Source organism: Gorilla gorilla, chromosome 20 (assembly GCF_029281585.2).
Source record: "Gorilla gorilla gorilla isolate KB3781 chromosome 20, NHGRI_mGorGor1-v2.1_pri, whole genome shotgun sequence".
NCBI lineage: Eukaryota > Metazoa > Chordata > Mammalia > Primates > Hominidae > Gorilla > Gorilla gorilla.
In genome coordinates, this window is record NC_073244.2 from 11,509,945 (window position 1) to 11,532,855 (window position 22,911).

The window sequence follows — 22,911 nt, forward strand, 5'->3', positions numbered from 1 at the left end:
TAAGCGCTGAAGGCCTTTTCCGGTCACGTGGAAGGCTGTGGGCACGCGCCAGCGCCTGTACAAAACAGTGGTAGTGTTGCAAACGCAACGTTTAGGAACTCATGAGCAACCTGTGCACATGCTTAGGCGCGCGGACAACATGCGCATGCTCAGACTCTAGACTGGCCACGGGTGGCCGGGTGCCCGTGCTCAGGCTCTGAGCGCACTTTGGGTTACGCGGATTTGGGCGTCCCGGTATTCGTCTGCGCATGCTCAAGGTTCAGGCGGAGCGCCGGGCTGCAGTGCGCGGAGGGCCGCTCCCGGGACTCATTGATGCGCATGCGCAGGGCTTCAGCGTGCACGTACTCGGATTGTGCAGCGACTCCCCGTGGCGGTTGAGGGGCAGTGGTGGCGGCGGAAGCCCAAGTCGATGCTGATGTTGATGCTGGTGGCGGCTGTGACCATGTGGCTCCGACCGCTGGTCACAGCTCAGCTCTGTCGGTGGGGCTGCCAGGACTCCTGGGGCTGGGGTGCTGCCGGGGGTCGGGTGGGTGCTGGTTCATCTTGGAGCCGAGGCCTGCTCCCCAACCTCACTGAGGCTCTCCTTTTACTCTTTTTAGGAATCGAACTTGACGCCTCGCTCACCCTACTCCACCCCATCCTCCCAGCCCGATATTAAGCTCTCCTACCTCTTTTTTTTTTTTGAGACAGAGTCTCGCTCTGTCGCCCAGGCTGCAGTGCAGTGGCGCGATCTCGGCTCACTGCAAGCTCCGCCTCCCGGGTTCACGCCATTCTCCTGCCTCAGCCTCCTGAGTAGCTGGGACTACAGGCGCCCGCCACCACGCCCGGCTAATTTTTTTTTGTATTTTTAGTAAAGACGGGGGTTTCACCGTATTAGCCAGGATGGTCCCGATCTCCTGACCTCGTGACCCGCCTGCCTCGGCCTCCCAAAGTGCTGGGATTACAGGCGTGAGCCACCACGCCGGGCCCAGCCCTCCCACTTCTTTTTCTTTTTGGAGCCGGAGTTTTTGCTCTGTTTCCCAGGGTGGAGTGCAGTGGCGCGATCTCTGCTCACTGCAACCCCCGCCTCCCAAAGTGCTGGGATTGCAGGCGTGAGCCATCGCGCCCAGCCTTACCCAGCACATTTTGAAATTTCAGTAAAGGTTAGGTTAGTGGATACTCCAACCTGCCATGGGGACCAGTTGCTGAAACTCCGTTCCTGCCCTCAGGGAACTCCCATCTGGACTAAACTGTCACATTCAGTAGGGACCTGTGAGCGGTATTCTTAGGGTGTATGGCCTCATTTGATGTTTACAGGAAGATTCATAATGATTCCTTAACCTTATTTTATTTTATTTATTATTATTTTTTGTACAGATGGGGTCTCACTGGCTGGGTGCAGTGGCTCACGCCTGTAATCCCAGCACTTTGAGAGGCAGAGGTGGGCAGATCACTCACTTGAGGTCAGGAGTTCCAGACCAGCCTGGCCAACATGATGAAACCTCGTCTCTACTAAAAATACAAAAATTAGCCAGGCTTGGTGGCAGGTGCCTGTCATCCCAGCTACTTGGGAGGCTGAGGCAGAAAAATCGCTTGAATCCAGGAGGTGGAGGTTGCAGTGAGCTGAGATCTCATTCCAGCCTGGGTGACAAAGGGAGACTCTGTCTCAAAGGAAAAAAAAAAAGAGAGAGAGATGGGGTCTCACTGTTTTGCCCAGGCTGGTCTTGAACTCCTAGGCTCCAGTGATCCTCCTGCCTCAGCCTCCCAAAGTGTTGGGATTACAGGCATGAGCCACCCATGCCCAGCCATACCCTTATTTTATTTTATTTTTTTGAGATGGAGTCTTGTTCTTGTCGCCTAGGCTGGAGTACAATGTCACGGTCTCGGCTCACTGCAACCTCCGCCTCCCAAGTTCAAGCAATTCTCCTGCCTCAGCCTCCAGAGTAGTTGGGATTATGGGCGCCTGCCACCACGTGCAGCTAATTTTTTTGTGTTTTTAGTAGAGACAGGGTTCCACCATGTTGCCCAGGTTGGTCTTGAACTCCTGACCTCGTGATTCACCTGCCTCGGCCTCCCAACGTGCTGGGATTACAGGCGTGAGCCACCGCGCCCGGCCAATACCCTTATTTTATAGATACGAAAGCATACTTAGGAAAATTAAAGATACACTTGCCTAACGCATAGCTAGTAAGTGGGAGAAACTTTCCAGTGAAATTTACTAATAGGATTTGTCTCGAGGTCTGAAAAGGTGGGTTATATCCAGTTCTCTCATTTCCCCACACAGGCTCTCAAAGAATGGTCCCTGGACCAGCAGCATCAAGATCACCTGGAATTTATTATAATTGGTTAGAAATGCAGTTCCCTGGACCTACTGTGTCGGGGACTTGGCAGTGGGACCCAGCAAACGGTGGTTTATCAAGACCCCCCCCACACACCCCCCCCCGCAACCCCGGTGATTCTGATGCATATTCAAGATTGAGCACCTCTGCTGTAAACTATACCATCCTTCCAGTCACCACACACTCCCTTAAGGAGCCCCGAATACCTTGTTGCAGGACTTCATAATCTTCCTCAGCTGGGGTCTGTGAAGGAGCCTTTAGAAATTCTTGGCCGGGCGCGGGGGCTCACGCCTGTAATCCCAGCACTTTGGGAGGTGGAGGCGGGCGGATCACGAGGTCAGGAGATCGAGACCATCCTGGCTAACACGGTGAAACCTCGTCTCTACCAAAAATACAAAAAATTAGCCGGTGTGGTGGCGGGCGCTTGTAGTCCCAGCTACTCGGGAGGCTGAGGCAGGAGAATGGCGTGAACCCGGGAGGTGGAGCTTGCAGTGAGCTGAGATCGCTCCACTGCACTCCTGCCTGGGCCACATAGCGAGATTCTGTCTCAAAAAAAAAAAAAAGAAAAAGAAAAAATAAATTCTCAGAAATCATTTCTACATTTTGTGTGTACTTATGTCTGTTTCTGGGAGAGGAGTTTCATACAAATTTTATTTTTTGACGGAGGCTTGCTCTGTCGCCCAGGCTGGAGTGCAGTGTGGCGAGAGCTCAACTCACTGCAACCTCTGTCTCCCAGGTTCAAGCGATTCTAGTGCCTCAGCCCTCAGCCTCCTGAGTATCTGGGATAACAGGCGCCCGCCACCCTGCCCAGCTAATTTTTTTTTTTTTTTTTTTGAGACGGAGTCTCGCTCTGTTGCCCAGGCTGGAGTGCAATGGCGCCATCTCGGCTCACTGCAAGCTCTGCCTTCTGGGTTCACACCATTCTCCTGCCTCAGCCTCCCGAGTAGCTGGGACTACAGGTGCCGCAACCACGCCCGGCTAATTTTTTTGTGTTTTTAGTAGAGACGGGGTTTCACCGTGTTAGCCAGGATGGTCTCCATCTCCTGACTTCGTGATCCACCCGCCTCGGCCTCCTAAAGTGCTAGGATTACAGGCGTGAGCCACCACACCCAGCCTGTTTTTTTTTTTTTTTTTGAGATGGAGTTTCACTCTTGTTGCCCGGGCTGGAGTGCAATGGTGCAATCTCAGCTCACTATAACCTCCACCTCCCGGGTTCAAGCGATTCTCCTGCCTCAGCCTCCTGAGCAGCTGGGATTACAGGCATGCGCCACCACACGCTAATTTTGTATATTACAGGCTAATTTTGTATATTTAGTAGAGACAGGGTTTCTCCATGTTGCTCAGGCTGGTCTCGAACTCCCAACCTCAGGTGATCCACCCGCCTTGGCCTCCCAAAGTGCTGGGATTACAGGTGTGAGCCACCGTGCCTAACTTTTTTGTATTTTTAGTAGAGACGAGATTTCACGGTGTTGGCCAGGCTGATCTGGAACTCCTGACCTCAGCTGATCCACCCACCTTGACCTCCCAAAGCGCTGGGATTACAGGTGTGAGCCACCGCACCTGGCTCTAATTTTCATATTTTCAGTAGAGATGGGGTTTCACAAGTTGGCCAGGTTGGTCTTGAACTGCTGACCTCAAGTGATCCACCTGCCTCGGCCTCCCAAAGTGCTGGGATTAAAGACATGAGCCACCATGCCCAGCCTCATCCAATTTTCTAGGGCCTCCTATAACCCGAAAAGCATCAGGAACAGATACTTGGCCGGGCGCAGTGGCCCACGCCTGTAATCCCAACACTTTGGGAGGCCAAGGCAGGCAGATCACGAGGTCAGGAGTTCAGGACCAGCCTGGCCAATGTGGTGAAACCCTATCTCTACTACAAATATAAAAAATTAGCTAGGTGTTGTGGCGCACGCCTGTAGTGCCAGCTACTCTGGAGGCTGAGGCAGGAGAATCACTTGAATCTGGGAGGCGGAGGTTGCAGTGAGCCGAGATCGTGCCACTGCACTCCAGCCTGGGCGACAGAGTGAGACTCCGTCCCCCCAAAAAAAGAACAGATACTTTAGGGTTAACCCTGAGGTGGCTGAGTAGGAGGATTCATGCTGAATATTCAATAAAAATTGACAGATGGTCTTTCTTATCACTTCTAGTTCTCGCACGGTGAGGACAGGAAAAGTGTTTAATGTCATACAGGACGTTCAAGGGGTATGTGGCTCCACGCTTAAATTCATCCTTCACTTTTGTCTAAGTACAGGATCAGAGGTAACACTTCCTGGTATTTGTTGGGTGCCCATGTTGTCAAGCATTTAAGATCATTACTTCATTCAGTCTTTACAGTTCTTTCCCCTTTGAAATAGGGATTAATCTTTCCCATTTCACTGAGAAACAAGTTTAGAGAGATCAAGTCATCTGAACAACGCCAAGAGGAAGAAGTGGGAATAGAGCTAAGATGGTCTGAGTTTTTATCGAGTGTTCTGTTTACTTCTCTCTCAGATAGGAGATTTTATTTTTTGAGACAGGGTCTTGCACTGTTGCCCAGGTTGGAGTGCAGTGGCGCAATCTCGGCTCACCGCGCAACCTCTGCCTCCCCCGCTCAAGCGATTCTCATGCCTCACCCTCCCTAGTAGCTGGGATTATAGGTGTGTGCCACCATGCCCAGCTAATTTTTGTATTTTTGTAGAGACGAGGTTTTGCCATGTTGCCCAGGCTGGTCTCGAGCTCCTGGACTTAAGTTACCTACCTGCCTCAGCCTCCCAAAGTGCTGGGATTACAGACGTTCACCACCATGCCCAGCCTTGATGGGAGATTTTAAAATGCAGAGTAACAGTAGAAGCAAACCCTGTTACTTTGTTTACCTCATGTAATGTCACAGGAAATGTCAGTTTACTTCATGCTTAAAATGCATGAAGAAAAAATATTCTGTCAGTTCAAATTCGTTTCCTATTGACAAAATTGCATAATTTTGGCCAGGTGAGGTGGCTTATGCCTGTAATCCCAGCACTTTGGGAGGCCGAGGCGGGCGGATCCCTGAGGTCAGGAGTTCAAGACCAGCCTAGCCAATATGGTGAAACCCTGTCTCTACTAGAAATACAGAAATTAGCCAGGTACGGTGGCGCATGCCTGTAATCCCAGCTATCGGGAGGCTGAGTCAGGAGAACTGCTTGAACCCAGGAGGCAGAGGTTGCAGTGAACCAAGATCGTGCCACTGCACTCCAGCCTGGGGCGACAGAGCCAAAAAAAAAATGCATAATTTCAAAATGGTGTCAGCATTTTGAAACAATCTTCAAGTGACTGGTTTCTAACATGTTAATATTCATCATTCTCTGGCCTTTCAAATAACTAATCATCTGTAAACAAATAGTAACATGTATAGGTATGAGGTGTGATATGAATAATTACCCTGTTAATTTTTTTTTTTTTTCCTGAGATGGAGTCTTGCTCTGTCACCCAGGCTGGAGTGCTGTGGCGCAATCTTGGCTCACTGCAACCTTCTTCTCCCGGGTTTAAGCCATTCTCCTGCCTCAGCCTCCCAAGTAGCTGGGATTACAGGCGTGCGCCACCACACCCACCTAATTTTTGTATTTTTAGTAGAGACGGGGTTTCACCATGTTGGCCCTGCTGGTCTCGAACTCCCTCCTGACCTCATGATCTGCCCACCTCGGCCTCCCAAAGTGCTGGGATTACAGGGGTGAGCCACTGTGTTTGGCCTGAATTTTTTTAATTTGTAAATTATCATTTCTTTTAGGGACAGTGTCTCTCTTTGTTGCCCAGGATGTAGTGCAGTGCTGAGATCATAGCTCACTGCAGTCTAAAACTCCTGGGCTCAAGCCATCCTTCTGCCTCAGGCTCCCCAGTAGGTGGGACTACAGGCATGCACTACCATGCCCAGCCAATTTTTATGTTTTTTGTAGAGATGTGGTCTTGCTGTGCTGCTCAGGCTGGTCTCGAACTCCTGGCCTCAAGAAATCCTCCTGCCTCAGCCTCCCAAAGTGTTGGGATTACAGACGTGAGCCACCGCACCTGGCCCACCCTGTGAATTAAAAAAACTGTTTATTTGGACATAATTATAGATTTACAGCAAGTTGCAAAAACAGTACAGGGAGGTCCCAAGCCCTTCCACCAGCTTCCCCCAGCAGTCACATCTGACATGATCATAGTACAAGGTCAAAACAGGAAAATGACATTGGTACATTCCACCTACCTAATTCAGATTTCACCCTTTATGTTGATAATAGTGCGTATTAAAAATTATTTCTGGCCGGACGTGGTGGCTCACGCCTGTAATCCCAGCACTTTGGGAGGCCAAGGCAGGTGGATCACAAGGTCAGGAGATCGAGACCATCCTGGCTAACATGGTGAAACCCTGTCTCTACAAAAAAATAGAAAAAACCAGCCGGGCATGGTGGCGGGCGCCTGTAGTCCCAGCTACTCGGGAGGCTGAGGCAGGAGAATGGTGTGAACCTGGGAGGCGGAGCTTGCAGTGAGCCAAGGTCGTGCAACTGCACTCCAGCCTGGGCAACAGAGTGAGACTCTTGTCTCAAAAAAAAAATTATTTCTATCAGCTGTTTATGGTTATTGATATTATTAAGATTTTGTGATTATCTCTCTAGGACCGCCTGTATTTTCAACCTACAACAACACGCTTGATTAAACATCCTTGCGAGAAAAATATAGCACTATATCTAGGGTAAGCGGCAATTTTATGTACTGTTACCTTCCTTTTAAATTAAATCTTTAGATTTGCCCTCATTCATTCGTTCAACAAACAGTAAAGAAGATGGCTCTGCCCTGTGTTGCTAGTTGCTGGCCTGTAGGCAGTCCATAGTCAGGGGCTGGAATTGGAGGAAGGGCAATGAAGAGATCAGCCAGTAACTAAAACAACTGCAGTATAGTGTGGTACCACCTGTCAAAGATGCTTGGTATAAGCACTGTTGGGATGCCTCAGGAAAAAATGCCTAGGAAGTTTCCACTGGGGAGTTGATGACAAAACTGGGTTTTGAAGGATGAATAGGAGTTCACTGGGATGGTGGGAGCAACCAGATGTGTATGGGCTTAGAGCAGAGCATTCAAAGGAATAAAAACACCATGCCCAGCATGCACGTGAGTTCGTAAGGGTAGCAGGTTAGGAAACCAGGTATGTCCACCATGCCAGGATGCTTACCCTCACCCTGAGGGTAGTGGAGGATGTGGGGCTGCATGACTTCTGTTTGTATTCAAGACATCAGTCTGGCAGCATCAAAAAGGGGACCGGAGGCCAGGTGCAGTGACTCATGCCTATAGTACCAGCACTTTGGGAGGCCAAGGCAGGAGGATCGCTGGAGGATCGCTGGAAGCTAGGAATTCAAGACCAGCCTGGGAATATAGCAAGATCCCAGTATCTACAAAAAAAAAAATACAGAAAATTAGCTGGGGGTGGGCCAGGCGCAGTGGCTCACCTCTGTAATCCCAGCACTTTGGGAGGCCGAGGTTGGGGGATCATGAGGTCAAGAGATCGAGACCAGCCTGGCCAACATGGTGAAACCCCGTCTCTACTAAAAATACAAAAATTAGCTGGGCGTGATGGTGCCCGCCTGTAGTCCCAGCTACTCGGGAGGCTGAGGCAGGAGAATCACTTGAACCCAGGAGTCGGAGGTTGCAGTGAGCTGAGATCGCACCACTGCACTCCAGCCTGGCGACAGAGCGAGACTCTGTCTCAAAAAAAAAAAAGAAAAAAAAGAAAATTAGCTGGGGGTGGCAGTGTGCACCTGTAGTCCCAGCTACTTGGGAGGCTGAGGTAGGAGGTTTACTTGAGCACAGGAGTTCGAGGGTACAGTGAGCCATGAGCACACCATTGTACCCCGTCTGGATGACAGAGACCGTCTCTGTCATCAACAGCTCTTTTATAAATCAGCCATGACCAATTATAAAACATAATTATGGCTGGGAGGCTGAGGCAGGAGGATCACTTGAGCCCAGGAGTTGAAAACCAGCCTGGATAACATAGCAAGACCCATCTCCCTCTCTCTCTCTTTTTTTTTTGAGACGGAGTCTTGTTCTGTTGCCCAGGCTGCAGGGCAGTGGCGCAATCTCAGCTCACTGCAAACTCCGCCTCCTGGGTTCCAGCAATTCTTCTGCCTCAGCCTCCTAAGTAGCTAGGACTACAGGTGTGCACCACCACGCCCGACTAATTTTTGTATTTTTAGTAAAGACAGAGTTTTTACCATGCTGGCCAGGCTGGTCTCGAACTCCTGACCTCAGGTGATCCACCCACCTGGGCCTCCCAAAGTGCTGGGATTACAGGCATGAGCCACCACACCTGGCCATCCATCTCTCTCTCTCTCTCTTTTTTAAAGGCTATTATGAGAAATACCATTCATGATGGCAACAAAAACTTTAAAAGGAATAGGAATTAACTCAGTAAATCTTTTTTTTTTTTTTTTGAGACAGTGTTTCACTCTTGTCGCCCAGGCTGGCGTGCAGTGGCATGATCTTGGCTCACTGCAACCTCTGCCTCCCAGGTTCAGGCGATTCTCCTGCCTCAGCCTCCCGAGTAGCTGGGATTACAGGTGTGCGCCACCATGCCAGGCTAATTTTTATGTGTGTTTTTAGTAGAGATGGGGTTTCAACATGTTGGCCAGGCTGGTCTCGAACTCTTGACCTCAGGTGATCTGCCTGCCTTGGCTTCCAAAGTGCTGGGATTACAGGGATGAGCCATCGCACCTGGCCAACTCAGTAATTCTTTTCTGTTGAAAACCATAAAATTTACTGGGGAGTTGGGGAAGGAGATCTGGATAATGAAATGATATACCATGTTCATGGATGGCCTTTTCCTATTTAAAAGTTTCCCATATGAAGGAACAAATTGTTTATTTCTTATATACACATTCCTTGTCTAAAACTATTTACGTTAGTGGAACTAGGGGCATATAAATTATAAAACTGAAGTCCATCCTGCCACTCAATGTACATTTTATATAGTTTTATATTTGATGTATTCACACATTTAAACTATTATTTCTGGAAGTCAAACACCTGGACTACAGAGGTTTATTTATGCAAAATAAGTAAATTATATCTAAATGACTCCTGGTTACAATACAAATTTTGTTTGAATGGAGACATTTTAGAGTACCTCTATTGTCTTTTTTCTTTCCTTGTGTGACATTATCCTAATTTAACTTATTTATTGTTTATTTCAGGAAACAAGTTTTTTTCACAATGGATAACTTTGAGACTAGTCTCCTTCCATTTACCATCCCTACATCAATGCAGGTAGTTGTTTTACTGAGTGATCTGAAGGATGCTAGTGTAAGTAATATTTGGGGGAAAATACAGTTCAGAAATATCAGACTGGTCTGTTCTTGTTAGTTTAGAGGTTTATTTTACAGTGTACCTCTTCAAGACATTAAGGGCAATTTCTAAGCCTAAAGAAGGGCTGGTTTTATTCTGCCCCTACTACCAAATAGACTTTCTATTCCTGAAAAAGAAAAAAGAGTGGATGTAGGTCCTCTTCCTTACATTGGTTATATTATAAATAGATAGATGGGATGGTATCTTACTTTATATGCAGTAATTTCAAGACTCCCTCAGTCAGGTACAGTGGCTCACGCCTGTAATCCCAGCACTTTGGGAGGCTGAGGCGGGCAGATCACGAGGTCAAGAGACTGAGACCATCCTGGCCAACATGGTGAAACCCCATCTCTACTAAAAATACAAAAAATTACCCGGGCGTGGTGGCACGGGCCTGTAGTCCCAGCTACTTGGGAGGCTGAGGCAGGAGAATCACTCGAACCCAGGAGGTGGAGGTTGTAGTGGCCCAAGATCGAGGCACTGCACTCCAGCCTGGGCAACAGAGGGAGACTCTGTCTTAAAAAATAATAATAAAATAAATAAATAAATAAATAATAGATAGGTGGGATGGTATCTTACTTTACATGCAGTAATTTCAAGACTCCCTCAGTCAGGTACAGTGGCTCATGCCTGTAATCCCTGCACATTGATTGGCCAAGACAGGAGGATCACTTGAGTCCAGGAGTTCAATACCAGCCTGGGCGGCTGGGCACAGTGGCTCATGCCTGTAATCCCAGCACTTTGGGAGGCCGAGGCAGGCGCATCAGGAGGTCAGGAGATTAAGACCACGGTGAAACCCTGTCTCTACTAAAAATACAAAAAATGAGCTGGGCGTGGTGGCAGGTGCTTGTAGTCGCCGCTACTCGGGAGGCTGAGGCAGGAGAATGGCTTGAACTTGGGAGGCGGAGCTTGCAGTGAGCCGAGGTCGCGCCGCTGCACTCCAACCCCAGCTATTCGGGAGGCTGAGGCAGGAGAATGGCGTGAACCCAGGAGGCGGAGCTTGCAGTGAGCCGTGATCGCACCACTGCACTCCAGCCTGGGTGACAGAGCGAGACTCCATCTCAAAAAAAAAAAAAAAGAGCCCCCCAAATTGTCCTAAACCAAAGCACACCCTTAGTGAATATTTGAGAAATTATACCATCGACACCTATGCTAAATAAAGTTTTGGGCTGGACATCGTGGTTCACGCCTGTAACCCCAGCACTTTAAGAGGCTGAGGTGGGCAGATTGCTTGACCCTAGGAGTTCAGGACTACCCAGGGCAACACGAAGAAACTCCAACTCTATATGAAATTAGCCGAGTGTGGTGGTGTGGTGGTGCATGCCTGTTGTTCCAACAACTCAGGAGCCTGAGGTGGGAAGATTGCTTGAGCCGGGAGCTGGAGGTTGCAGTGAGCTATGATTGTGCCACCACACTCCAGCTTGAGTGGCAGTTTGAGACTCTATCTCAAAATAAATAAATAAAAATAAAGTTTTGTCAATTATCGAAAATACCAATATTTCTCCTAAAAGCGACACTTAACAGTTAATGCTAGTCATTCATCATTTATGCTTTAGGCTTTGTCATCCAAGAAGGTTTTGTTTTGTTTATTTGATTTTGTGGTTTTTGTTTTTTGAGATGGAGTCTCCCTCTGTCACCCAAGCTGGAATGCAGTGGCACGATCTCAGCTCATTGCAACCTCCACCTCCTGGGTTCAAGCGATTCTCCTGCCTCAGCCTCCTGAGTAGCTGGAATTACCCCCAAAATTAGCCACCACGCCTGGCTAATTTTTGTATTTTTTAGTAGAGACAGTGTTTCACTATTTTGGCCAGGCTGGTCTCAAACTCCTGACCTCAGGTGATCCGCCTTGTTCTCCCAGAGTGCTAGGATTACAGGCATGAGCCACCACGCCCAGCTTCAGGGAAGGTTTTTATAAAGGAAGAGGAGATGGAATGAATTGAGGTATCTGAGGGCACCCAAGACCAGCTTCAACTTGGTTCTAGCTGGCCCCAAGATACACAGTTCTCAGTATCTAAGAACCAACCAACTATTGCTGGCATACATGGTGTTTTTTGTTTGTTTGTTTTTATTTTTTTGAGACGGAGTCTCACTCTGTCGCCTAGGCTGGAGTGCAGTGGCGTGATCTCAGCTCACTGCAACCTCCACCTCCCGAGTTCACACCATTCTCCTCCCTCAGCCTCCCGAGTAGCTGGGACTACAGGCGCCCGCCACCACGCCCAGCTAATTTTTTGTATTTTCAGTAGAGACGGGGTTTCACCATGTCAGCCAGGATGGAAAATGGTGTTTTCTGTTTTGTTTTGTTTTTGCTTTTTGAGACCGAGTCTCTGTCACCCAGGCTGGAGTGCAGTGGTGCAATCTTGGCTCACTGCAACCTCTGCCTCCTGGGTTCAAGTGATTCTCGTGCCTCAGACTCCTGAGTAACTGGCATTACAGGCAGGCACCACCATGCCTAGCTAATTTTTTTGTATTTTTAGTAGAGATGGGGTTTTGTTATGTTGGCCAGCTGGTATTGAACTCTTAACCTTGAGTGATCCACCTGCCTTGGCTTCCTGAAGTGTTGGCATTATAGGCGTGAGCCACCACGCTCGGCCATAAATGTTTTTTTTTCTTTTCTTTCTTCTTCTTTTTTTTTTTTCAAGACGGAGTTTCACCCTTGTTGCCCAAGCTGTAGTGCAATGGTGCAATCTCGGCTCACTGCAGCCTCCACCTCCTGGGTTCAAGCAATTCTCCTGTCTCAGCCTCCCGAGTAGCTGGGACTATAGGCACCTGCCACCATACTCAGCTAATTTTTGTATTTTTAATAGAGGCAGGGTTTCACCATGTTGGCCAGGCTGGTCTTGAAATCCTCACCTCAGGTGATTCACCTGCCTTGGCCTCCCAAAGTGCTGGGATTATAGGTGTAAACCACTGCGCCTGCTCTCTCTTTCTTTTTCTTTCTTTCTTTCTCTTTGTTTCTTTCTTTCTTTCTCTTTCTTTCTTTCTTCCTTCCTTCCTTCCTTCCTTCCCTCCCTCCCTCCTTCCTTTCTTCCTTCCTTCCTTCCTCCCTCCCTCCCTTCCTTCCTTCCTCCTTTCTTTCTTTCTCTCTCTCTCTTTCTATTTCTTTTCTTTCTTTCTTTCCCAGAGTTTTGCTCTTGTCACCAGGCTGGAGTGACCCAGTCTCGGCTCACTGCAACCTCCACCTCCTAGGATCAAGTGATTCTCCTGCATCAGCCTCTCAAGTAGCTTGGATTACAGGCACCTGCTGCCACAACTGGCTAATTTTTGTATTTTTAGTAGAGACGGGGTTTCACTATGTTCGCCAGGCTGGTCTCAAACTCCTGACCTCGGTGATCTACCTGCCTTGGCCTCCCAAAGTGCTGGGATTACAAGCGAGGGCCACCGCGCCCGTCCATAAATTTTTTTTTTTTCAATGCATGTCTAGAAGTCTGCGTTTCTGAATCAATGTTTGAAAAGATGCTCTCACATTGATATCATCCATATGATAACTTTTAGGTCGGCGTACCAGAAGTGACATCAGCACATTTTGCTGGTTCATTATTGCTGTTAGTAGTGGATCAAAAAGTCTATATTTATGATTATGAAAATAATTCTTGGAGCATGTCTTTAGGTATGTACATTTTGTATTTTTAAATTTTGTTTGAGTGTAGTCAACATGAGAGAAGAGGGTATTAGTGTTGGAAGTATAAGCGATGCTCCTACTTGGATGTCAGCCCCAGGACGTTACTTTGTCCTTTCCAACCAAAATGAAAATTGGCCTGAATCCCCATCCATAGACTGGGAACCTAGTGTTCCCATCATGGATTGTAGTCACAAGCCACAAAAGCTACTTGGGCTGATTGAAACAAACAAGTCATTGGCCAGGTGCGGTGGCTCACGCCTGTGATCCCAGCAATTTGGGAGTCTGCGGTAGGCAGATCATCTGAGGTCAGGAGTTCGAGACCAGCCTGACCAACATGGCGAAACCCGGTCTCTACTAAAAATACAAAAATTAGGCTGAGTGCTGTGGCTCACGCCTGTAATCCCAGCACTTTGGGAGACTGAGGTGGGTGGATCATCTGAGGTCAGGAGTTTGAGACCAGCCTGACCAACATGGGGAAACCCTGTCTCTACTAAAAATACAAAATTAGCTGGGCGTGGTGGTGCATGCCTGTAATCCCAGCTACTCGGGAGGCTGAGGCAGGAGAATCGCTTGAACCTGGGAGGTGGAGGTTGCGGTGAGCCGAGATTGTGCCACTGCACTCCAGCCTGGGCAACAAGAGCAAAACTCTGTCTCAAAAAAAAAAATAAAAAATTAGCTGGGTGTGGTGGTGTGTGCCTGTAATCCCAGCTTACTCTGGAGCCCGAGGCAGGAGGATCCCTTGAGCCCAGGAAGTGGAGGTTGCAGTGAGCTGAGATTGGGCCACTGCACCCCAGCATGGATGACAGAGTGAGACTCTGTCTAAAAAAAAAAAAAAAAAAAAAAAAAATTGAGGGACATCAGCAGGTCTTGGTGATGGACTGGTGTCCGGGGAGGACCAGGGAAAACTGAGGATGACCAGTAGATGTCTGGTAACCAAGCTGGATTATGAGCATTGTCCCTCCCACACACTTCTCATGAGGGCTAGGGGACAGTAGAGAAGGTGAGCTTTATGAAGAGGGAGAAAGATGAGGACTCTGATGCAGGAGGAAAGAAGATGTGAAAAGTGAAGATGAGGCAAATGTTAGCTTTAGAAAAGAAGAGGATCGCCTGAACCCAGGAGTTCAAGTCCACCCTAGGCAACAGAGCAGAATGCCATCTTTACAAAAAACCTTACTTTTCTTTTTTTTGGAGACAGAGTCTCACTCGGTCACCCAGGCTGGAGTACAGTGGCCCAGTCTTGGCTCACTGCAACCTCTGCCTCCTGGGTTCAAGCGATTCTCCTGCCTCAGCTTCCTGAGTAGCTGGGGTCACAGGCACCCGCCACCACGCCTGGCTAATTTTTTGTTTGTTTGTTTGTTTTGAGATGGAGTTTCGCTGTTGTTGCCCAGGCTGGAGTGCGATCGCACGATCTCAGCTCATTGCACCCTCTGCCTCTCGGGTTCAAGCGATTCTCCTGCCTTACCCTCCCGAGTAGCTGGGATTACAGGCATGTGCCACGATGCCCAGCTAATTTTTTTTTTTTTGACGGAGTCTCGCTCTGTCACTAGGCTGGAGTGCAGTGGCACAATCTCGGCTCACTGCAACCTCCACCTCCCAGGTTCAAGTGATCCTCCTGCCTCAGCCTCCCGAGTAGTTGGGACTACAGGCATGTGCCACCACGCCCAGCTAATTTTTGTATGTTTTTAGTATAGATGGGGTTCCACCATGTTGGCCAGGATGATCTCGATCTATTGACCTCGTGATCCCCTCGCCTCGGCCTCCCAAAGTGCTGGGATTACAGGTGTGAGCCACCGTGCCCGGCTAATTTTTTTTTTTTTTTTTTTTTTTTGAGACGGCGTCTTGCTCTGTCGCCCAGGCTGGATGGAGTGCAGTGGCGTGATCTCGGCTCACTGCAAGCTCCGCCTCCCGGGTTCATGCCATTCTTCTGCCTCAGCCTCCTGAGTAGCTGGGACTACAGGCACCTGCCACCATGCCTAGCTAATTTTTTGTATTTTTAGTAGAGATGGGGTTTCACAGTGTTAGCCAGGATGGTCTCGATCTGACCTTGTGATCTGCCCGCTTCAGCCTCCCAAAGTACTGTGCCCGGCCTAATTTTGTATTTTTAATAGAGACAGGGTTTCTCCATTTTGGCCAGGCTGGTCTTGAACTCCCGACCTCAGGAGATCCGCCCACCTCTGCCTCCCAAAGTGCTAGGATTACAGGTGTGAACCACCGAGTCGGGCCAACTGGGGGCAGTTCTGTCCCCCAAGAGGACACTTGGCAATGTCTGGAGACATTTTTGGTGTCAAGACTAGAGGAAGGTGCTACCGGCATTGAGTGGTGTGTAGAGATACAGATGCTAAAAAGCATCCTACAATGCATAGGAAACTCCTCGCAAGTGAGAACCATCTGCTCCCAAATTTCAGTAGTGTTGAGGCTGAGAAACCCTGTTCTGAACTTTTCTCCAGGCTGGGCGCGGTGGCTCATGCCTGTAATCCCAGCACTTTGGGAGGCCAAGGCGGGTGGATCACTCGAGGTCAGGAGTTTGAGACCAGCCTGGCCACCGTGGCGAAACTCCGTCTCTACTAAAAATGCAAAAATTAGCCAGGTGTGGTGGTGGGCACCTGTAATTCCGGCTTGAGAGGCTGAGGCAGGAGATTTGTTTGAACCTGGGAGGTGGAGGTGGCAGTGAGCCACCACTGCACTCTAGCCTAGACGACAGAGATTGCACCACTGGCACTCCAGCCTGGACGACAGAGGGGGACTCTCTCTCAAATAAATAAATAAGTAAATAAATAAACTTTTCTAGGCCAGGTGCGGTGGCTCACGCCTGTAATCCCAGCACTTTGGGAGGCCGAGGCGGGTGGATGACAAGGTCAGGAGATCGAAACCATCCTGGCTAACACAGTGAAACCCCGTCTCTACTAAAAATACAAAAAATTAGCCGGGCGTGGTGGCGGGCGCCTGTAGTTCCAGCTACTCAGGAGGCTGAGGCAGGAGAATGGCATGAACCCGGGAGGCGGAGCTTGCAGTGAGCCGAGATCGCGCCACTGCACTTCAGCCTGGGCGACAGAGCAAGACTCTATCTCAAAAACAAAACAAAACCAAACAAAAAACAAAAAACTTTTCTCCAAACTTCAGGGAACTCATAAACATTTCAAAATTATATTTTCCTTTCAGGTATAAAACACCCTGTTACACATGTCTCTGGTGATAATTGTTGTTATACTGGAAGTTTGTTTTGTGTGGTAAGTATAAGTGTATAATTGTTCATTTTTTTTTGCTCTCCTCTGAACACAAATAATCATGAATAGACATAAAGGCTGGGCATGGTGGCTCACACCTGTAATCCCAGCACTTTGGGAGGCCGAGGCAAGAGGACTGCTGAAGCCCAGGACAACATGCCCAGCCTGGGCAACATAGTGAAACCCCATCTCTACAAAACAATAAAATAATTAGCCTGGTGTGGTGACATGTGCCTGTAGTCCCAGCCACGGCAGGAGGATTGCTTGAGCCCAGGAGATCCAGACTGCAATGAGCCGTGATTACGCCACTGCACTCCAGCCTGGGCAACTAGCAAGACTCTGTCAAAAAAAAGAAAAAAAAAGACTGGGCATGGTGGCTCATGCCTGTAGTAATCTAGCACTTTGGGAGGCTGAGGTGGGTGGATCACCTGAGGCCAGGAGCTCGAGACCAGCCTGGCCAACATGGCAAAACCCTATCTCTACTAAAAATACAAAAAATTAGCCAGGCATGGCGGCGTGTGCCTGTAATCCCAGCTACTCAGGAGGCTGAGGCAGGAGAATCTCTTGAGCCTGGGAGGCGGAGGCTGCAGCGAGCCGAGATCGCACCATTGCACTCCAGCCTGGGCAACAAGAGTGAAACTCTATCTCAAAAAAAAAAAAAAAAGAAGAAGAAGAAGAAAAAAGGACAGTGTAAGACTTGAGACTGGGTCTCAAGAACTTGGTCAGTGTTATTTCCCATGGGCTCAGAGCACAGTTGGGAGATGGAAAAGGTTTTGGGGACGTTTTCAGATCCACCGGCTGACACTGTAAATACATCCATCTATAGTTGACCTTTGAACAACGTATAGGTTAGAGGTACCACCCTCCACCCCACACAGTTGAAAATCCACAGGTAACTTTCGACTTCCCCAAAACTTAATTACTGTCCAGGCGCGGTGGTTCATGCCTGTAATCCCAGCAGTTTGGGAGGCTGAGGCGGGCAGATCACAAGGTCAGGAGTTCGAGACCAGCCTGGCCAACATAGTGAAACCCCATCTCTACTAAAAATACAAAAAATTAGCCAGGCGTGCTGGCAGGCACCTGTAATCCCAACTCACAAATTCGAGGCTAGTATGGGCAACATGGTGAGACCTTGTCTTTACTCAAAATACAAAAAAAAAAAAAAAACAAAAGAAAAGAAAAAAATAGCTAGGTATGGTGGTGAGCACCTATAGTCCCAGTTACTCAGGTCGCTGGGGTGGGAGGATGGCTTGAGCCCAGGAGGCGCAGGTTACGGTGAGCTGAGATCATGCCACTGCACTCGGCTGGGGCAATAGAGCCAGAACTTGTCTCAAAACAAAAACAAACCAAAAAACAAACTTAATTACTAATAGCCTACTGTTGCCTGGAAGCCTCACTAATAACATAAACAGTCTACGACTGTCACCCAGGGTAGAGTGCAGTGGCGCAATCTCGGCTCATTGCAACCTCCGCCTCCCAGGCTTCAGTGATTCCCCTGGCTCAGCCTCCTGAGTAGATGGGACTACAGGTACACAGCACCACGCCCGGCTAATTTTTAGTACAGGTGGGGTTTCACCATGTTGGCCAGACTGGTCTCGAACTCCTGGCCTCAAGTGATCCACCTGCCTCAGCCTCCCAAAGTGCTGGGATTACAGGCGTGAGCCAACACGCCCGGCCTGTTTTTGTTTTTGTTTTTGTTTTCGTTTTTTTTTAAGAGACAGGGTTTCATTATGTTGGTCAGGCTGGTCTTGAACTCCTGGCGTCAAGTGATCGGCCCGCCTCAGCCTCCCAAAGTGCTGGGATTACAGTTGTGAGCCACCACGCCCGGCCTAACTTTGGTATTTTTTAGGAGAGATGGGGTTTCATTATGTTGGCCAAGCTGGTCTTGAACTCCTGGCCTCAAGTGATCTGCCTGCCTCGGCCTCCCAGAGTGCTGGGATTACAGGCGTGAGCCACCGCGCCTGGCGTGTATCCACTTTTTGGCTATCAGAAACACCCCCATCGAACAGTCACGTCCAGACATCCAGGTTTTTGTTCAGACATGAGTTTTCATTTCTCTGGGATAAACGTTCAGGAATGTACTTGCTGGCACCTTTCTTTCATTCTTTCTTTCTTTCTTTTTTTTTTTAATAGCATGTCAGTAATTTGGTTTTTGCATATTTCCGTGGAGATCAGATATCCCAGACTTATATATATTATTCAAATACTGGGGGATTCAGTTTTTGGAAGTATCACTATGACAGACAGGTATGTTAAATTTGGTAAGAATGTGAAAATAAATATATATGTACCTTGTGATTGTAGTAATTGCTGTCAATGGGTGCACGAGGGTTTTTTTCCTCTTTAAGAGTCCAACTGGGACAGGAGTGGTGGCTCATGCATGTAATCCCAGCACTTTGGGAGGCTGAGGCAGGAGGATAGCTTGAGCCCAGGAGTTTGAGACCGGCCTGGGTGACATGGCAAGACCCCATCTCTACAAAAAATAATAAAAATAAAAAAATTAGTCAGGTGTGGTGGCGTGTGTTTTAGTCCTAGCTACTTGGAAGGCTGAGGTGGGAGGGTCACTGGAGTCTGGGAGATTGAGGCTGCAGTGACTATGATCACACCTCTGCTCTCCAGCTTGAGTGACAGAGCGAGACCTCATCTCAAAAAAAAAAAAAAAAAGAAAAAAAAAAAGTCCACTGGCTGGGAGGTTAGGGAAAATTCCAGGTCAACGGAGCCAGCTCAGGAGCCTAGGAAGTTAGAGACAAAAAGTTTTAGGTCGGGCAAAATCACGGCACCATTTATGCCATTTAAGTAGTGCTTATAAAAGCTAGTGACAGGCCAGGGGCGGTGCCTCACGCATGCAATCCGAGCACTTTGGGAGGCCGAGGTGGGCGGATCACCTGAGGTTGGGAGTTCAAGACCAGCCTGACTAACATGGAGAAACCCCGTCTCTACTAAAAGTACAAAATGGGCTGGGCGTGGTGGCACATGCTTGTAATCTCAGCTACTCGGGAGGCTGAGGCAGGAGAATCGCTTGAACCCGGGAGGCAGAGGTTGCGGTGAGCCAAGATCACACCATTGCACTCCAGCCTGGGCAACAAGAGCAAAACAGTGTCTCAAAAAAATAAAATAAAATAAAATAAAATAAAATAAGCCGGGCACAGTGGCTCACGCCTGTAATCCCAGCACTTTGGGAGGCCAAGGTGGGTGGATCACCTGAGGTCAGGAGTTCGAGACCAGCCTGACCAACATGGAGAAACCCCATCTCTACTAAAAATACAAAATTAGCTGGGCGTGGTACCTCATGCCTGTAATCCCAGCTACCCGGGAGGCTGAGGCCGGAGAATTGCTTGAACCCAGGAGGCGGAGGTTGCAGTGAACCGAGATTGCACCCATGCACTCCAGCCTGGGCAACAAGAGCGAAACTCCATCTCAAAAAAAATAAATAAAATAAAGTACAAAAACTGGCTGGGTGTGTTGGCGGACGCCTGTAATCCCAGCTATTGGGAGGCTGAGGCAGGAGAAATGCTTGAACCCGGGAGGCAGAAGTTGCTTGAGCCAAGATTGCGCCACTGCACTCCAGCCTGGGCAACAGAGAAACTCCGTCTCAAAAAAAAAAAAAAAAAAAAAAAGCTAGCGCCCAGCCGTGTAGGGACATGGTGGCTCACACTTGTAACCCCAGCACTTTGGGAGGCTGAAGCAGGTGGATCGCTTGAGTCCAGTAGTTAAATACCAGCCTGGGCAATATGGTGAAACCCTGTCTCTACCAAAAATATAACAATTAGCCGGGCATGGTGGTGCATGCCTGTAGTCTCAGCTACTTGGGAGGCTGAGGCAGGAGGATTGTTTGAGCCTGGGATGTGGAGGTTGCAGTGAGCTGAGACAACGCCATTGCACTGCAGTCTGGATGACAGAGTGAGACCCTCCCTGTCTTAAAAAAAAGAAAAAAGCGAATGCCCTAGTAAAGGCACCACATGAATTTATGACACACCCACATGCCCACCTGAAGACTGGTACCATCCAGTTCATCATCATGCTCACTTTACAGATGAGAAAACTGTAGCGGGTTGAACCAATGCCCCCCCCAAAATTTATGTCAACCTGGAACTTCAGACTCTAACTGTCTTTGGCATTTTTGCTGCTGTAACAAAATATCTGAGACCAAGTAATTTATAAGGAACAGAAGTTTACTTGTCATGGTTCTGGAGGTTGGGAAGTCCAAGATCAAGACGCCAGCAAGGTTGCTTTCTGGTGAAGGCTGCACTCTGCTCCCAAGATGGTGCCTATGTTGGGGGGTCCTCTGGAGGGGCGAGAGCCACGTCCTCACACAGTGGAAGGCGGAAGAACCAACAAACTGTGCTCCCTTCAACCTAGAGCTCTTTTATAAGGATGCTCATCCCAAAGACCATACATTGATAGTACATTGGGGATTTCAGCATGAATTTTGGAGGGGAAACCATCATTCAAACCATAGCAGGAAACTGACTTGGAAGTAGGGTCTTTGCAGATGTAATCAGTTAAGCTAGGATGAGGTCACATTGAAATCAGGTGGCCTTCAAATCAAATGACCACTGTCCAGGCGCGGTGCCTCAGCCTGTAATCCCAGCACTTTGGGAGGTTGAAGGAGGGGGTGGGTGTGGATCACTTGAGGTCAGGAGTTCAAGACCAGCCAGGCCAACTTGGTGAAACCCCGTCTCTACTGAAAAATGCAAAAATTAGCTGGGCGTGGCGGCTGGCGTGCCTGTAATCCCAGCTACTTGGGAGGCTAAGGCAGGCGAATCACTTGAACTTGGGAGGTGGAGGAGGTTGCAGTAAGCCCAGATCGTGCCACTGCACTCCAGCCTGGGTGACAGAGTGAAACTCTGTCTCAAGAAAAAAAAAAAAAAAGAACAAAAAACACAAAAAAGGAAACCCAGCGTCACTAAAATCCCCAATTATTACTAAAATAGTCTTTGTGTGTACGTGTGTGTGCGTGTGTGTACGTGTGTGTGCATGTGTGTACATGTGTGAACGTGTGTGTGCTTGTGTGAACGTGTGCGTACGTGTGTGCATGTGTGTGCGTGTACGTGTGTGTACGTGTGTGCATATGTGTACGTGTGTGTGTACGTGTGTGTGTGCATGTATGTTTGTGCGTGTGGCAGTGGAATTGTTTTTATCATGGACATTTCAAGAGGAGAGGTTACCTCAGAGAATAGTTTAGCTCAGCACTGCTATAGCCAGGACGAGAGTCAACCCCTATTGCTATCAATTGTATATATTGATGGCTGGGTACAGTGGCTCTCACCTGTAATCCCAGCACTTTGGGAGGCCGAGGAAGGAGGATCACTTGAGCTCAGGAGTTCAAGACCAGGCTGGGGAACATAGTGAGACCCACCCCCCCGTATCTACAAAAAATTGAAAAACAAATTAGCTGGGAATGGTGGTAGGTACCTGTGGTCCCAGCTACTCAGGGGGCTGGAGGATTGCTTGAGCCTGGGAGACTGGCGCTACAGTGGGGTATGATCGTGCCACTGCACTCTAGCCTGGGGGACAGAGAGATATCCTGTTGCAAAAAAAAAAAAAAAAGAAAAAAGAAAAGAAACTGGTTGGAGTGATGGAGCAGGATCTAGAGTCCCTTCCAGGGGCAGATTGATCCCATAATTGCCTAATGGGATAGGTGGAGGGAGGGTCTTGAAGGCAGGTAGAATAATAGACCCCCAAAGGTGTCCACATCCTAATTCCTGGAACCTGTGAATATGGTTCCTGACATGGCAAAAGGAACTTTGCAGGTGGGATTAAATTAAGGATCTTGAGGCTGGGCTCCATGGCTCACGCCTGTAATCCCAGCACTTTGGGAGGCCAAGGCGGGTGGATCACGAGGTCAAGAGTTCAAGACCAACCTGGCCAAGATGGTGAAACCTCATCTCTACTAAAAATACAGAAAATTAGCCAGGTGTGGTGGCGGGTGCCTGTAATCCCAGCTACTTGGGAGGCTGAGGCAGGAGAATCGATTGAACCCAGGAGGCAGAGGTTGCAGTGAGCTGAGATCACACCATTGCATTCCAGCTTGGGCGACAAGACTGTAAAACAAACAAACAAGGCCAGGCACTGTGGCTGATGGCTGTAATCCCAGAACTTTGGGAGGCCGAGGTGGGCGGATCACCTGAGGTCAGGAGTTCGAGACCAGCCTGGCCAACATGGCGAAACCCCGTTTCTACTAAAAAATACAAAAATTAGCCAAATATGGTGGCAGGTGCCTGTAGTCCCAGCTACTCGAGATGGGGAGGCAGGGAGGATTGCTTGAACCCAGGAGACAGAAGTTGCAGTGAGCCGAGACTGTGGCACTGCACTCCAGCCTGGGCAACAGAGTGAGACTCCATCTCAAAAAAAGAAAAAAGATAGCAGTCTTAGTCTCTCTCTCTGTCTCTCTCTTTCTCTTCCTCTCTCTCTCTGTCTCTGC

General features: G+C 48.7%; 1 protein-coding gene across 5 annotated transcripts in view; it reads left to right on the forward strand.

Annotated features, from left to right (window-relative positions):
* Positions 1-15: 15 nt before the first annotated feature.
* Positions 16-22,911, forward strand: part of CATSPERD (cation channel sperm associated auxiliary subunit delta) — a 57,168-nt gene continuing 34,272 nt past the window's right edge. For 2 of the 5 annotated variants that reach the window (XM_055371371.2, XM_055371377.2), the window contains exons 1-7: positions 16-480; positions 4,466-4,520; positions 6,926-7,002; positions 9,494-9,566; positions 13,137-13,251; positions 16,423-16,490; positions 18,621-18,734. In XM_055371371.2, coding sequence (XP_055227346.1) covers positions 410-480; positions 4,466-4,520; positions 6,926-7,002; positions 9,494-9,566; positions 13,137-13,251; positions 16,423-16,490; positions 18,621-18,734 — 573 coding nt within the window. In that variant the 5' untranslated portion in view covers positions 16-409. The remainder of the gene's footprint in view (positions 481-4,465; positions 4,521-6,925; positions 7,003-9,493; positions 9,567-13,136; positions 13,252-16,422; positions 16,491-18,620; positions 18,735-22,911) is intronic. The other 3 variants (XM_055371376.2, XM_055371375.2, XM_063702009.1) reach the window with 2 other exon arrangements.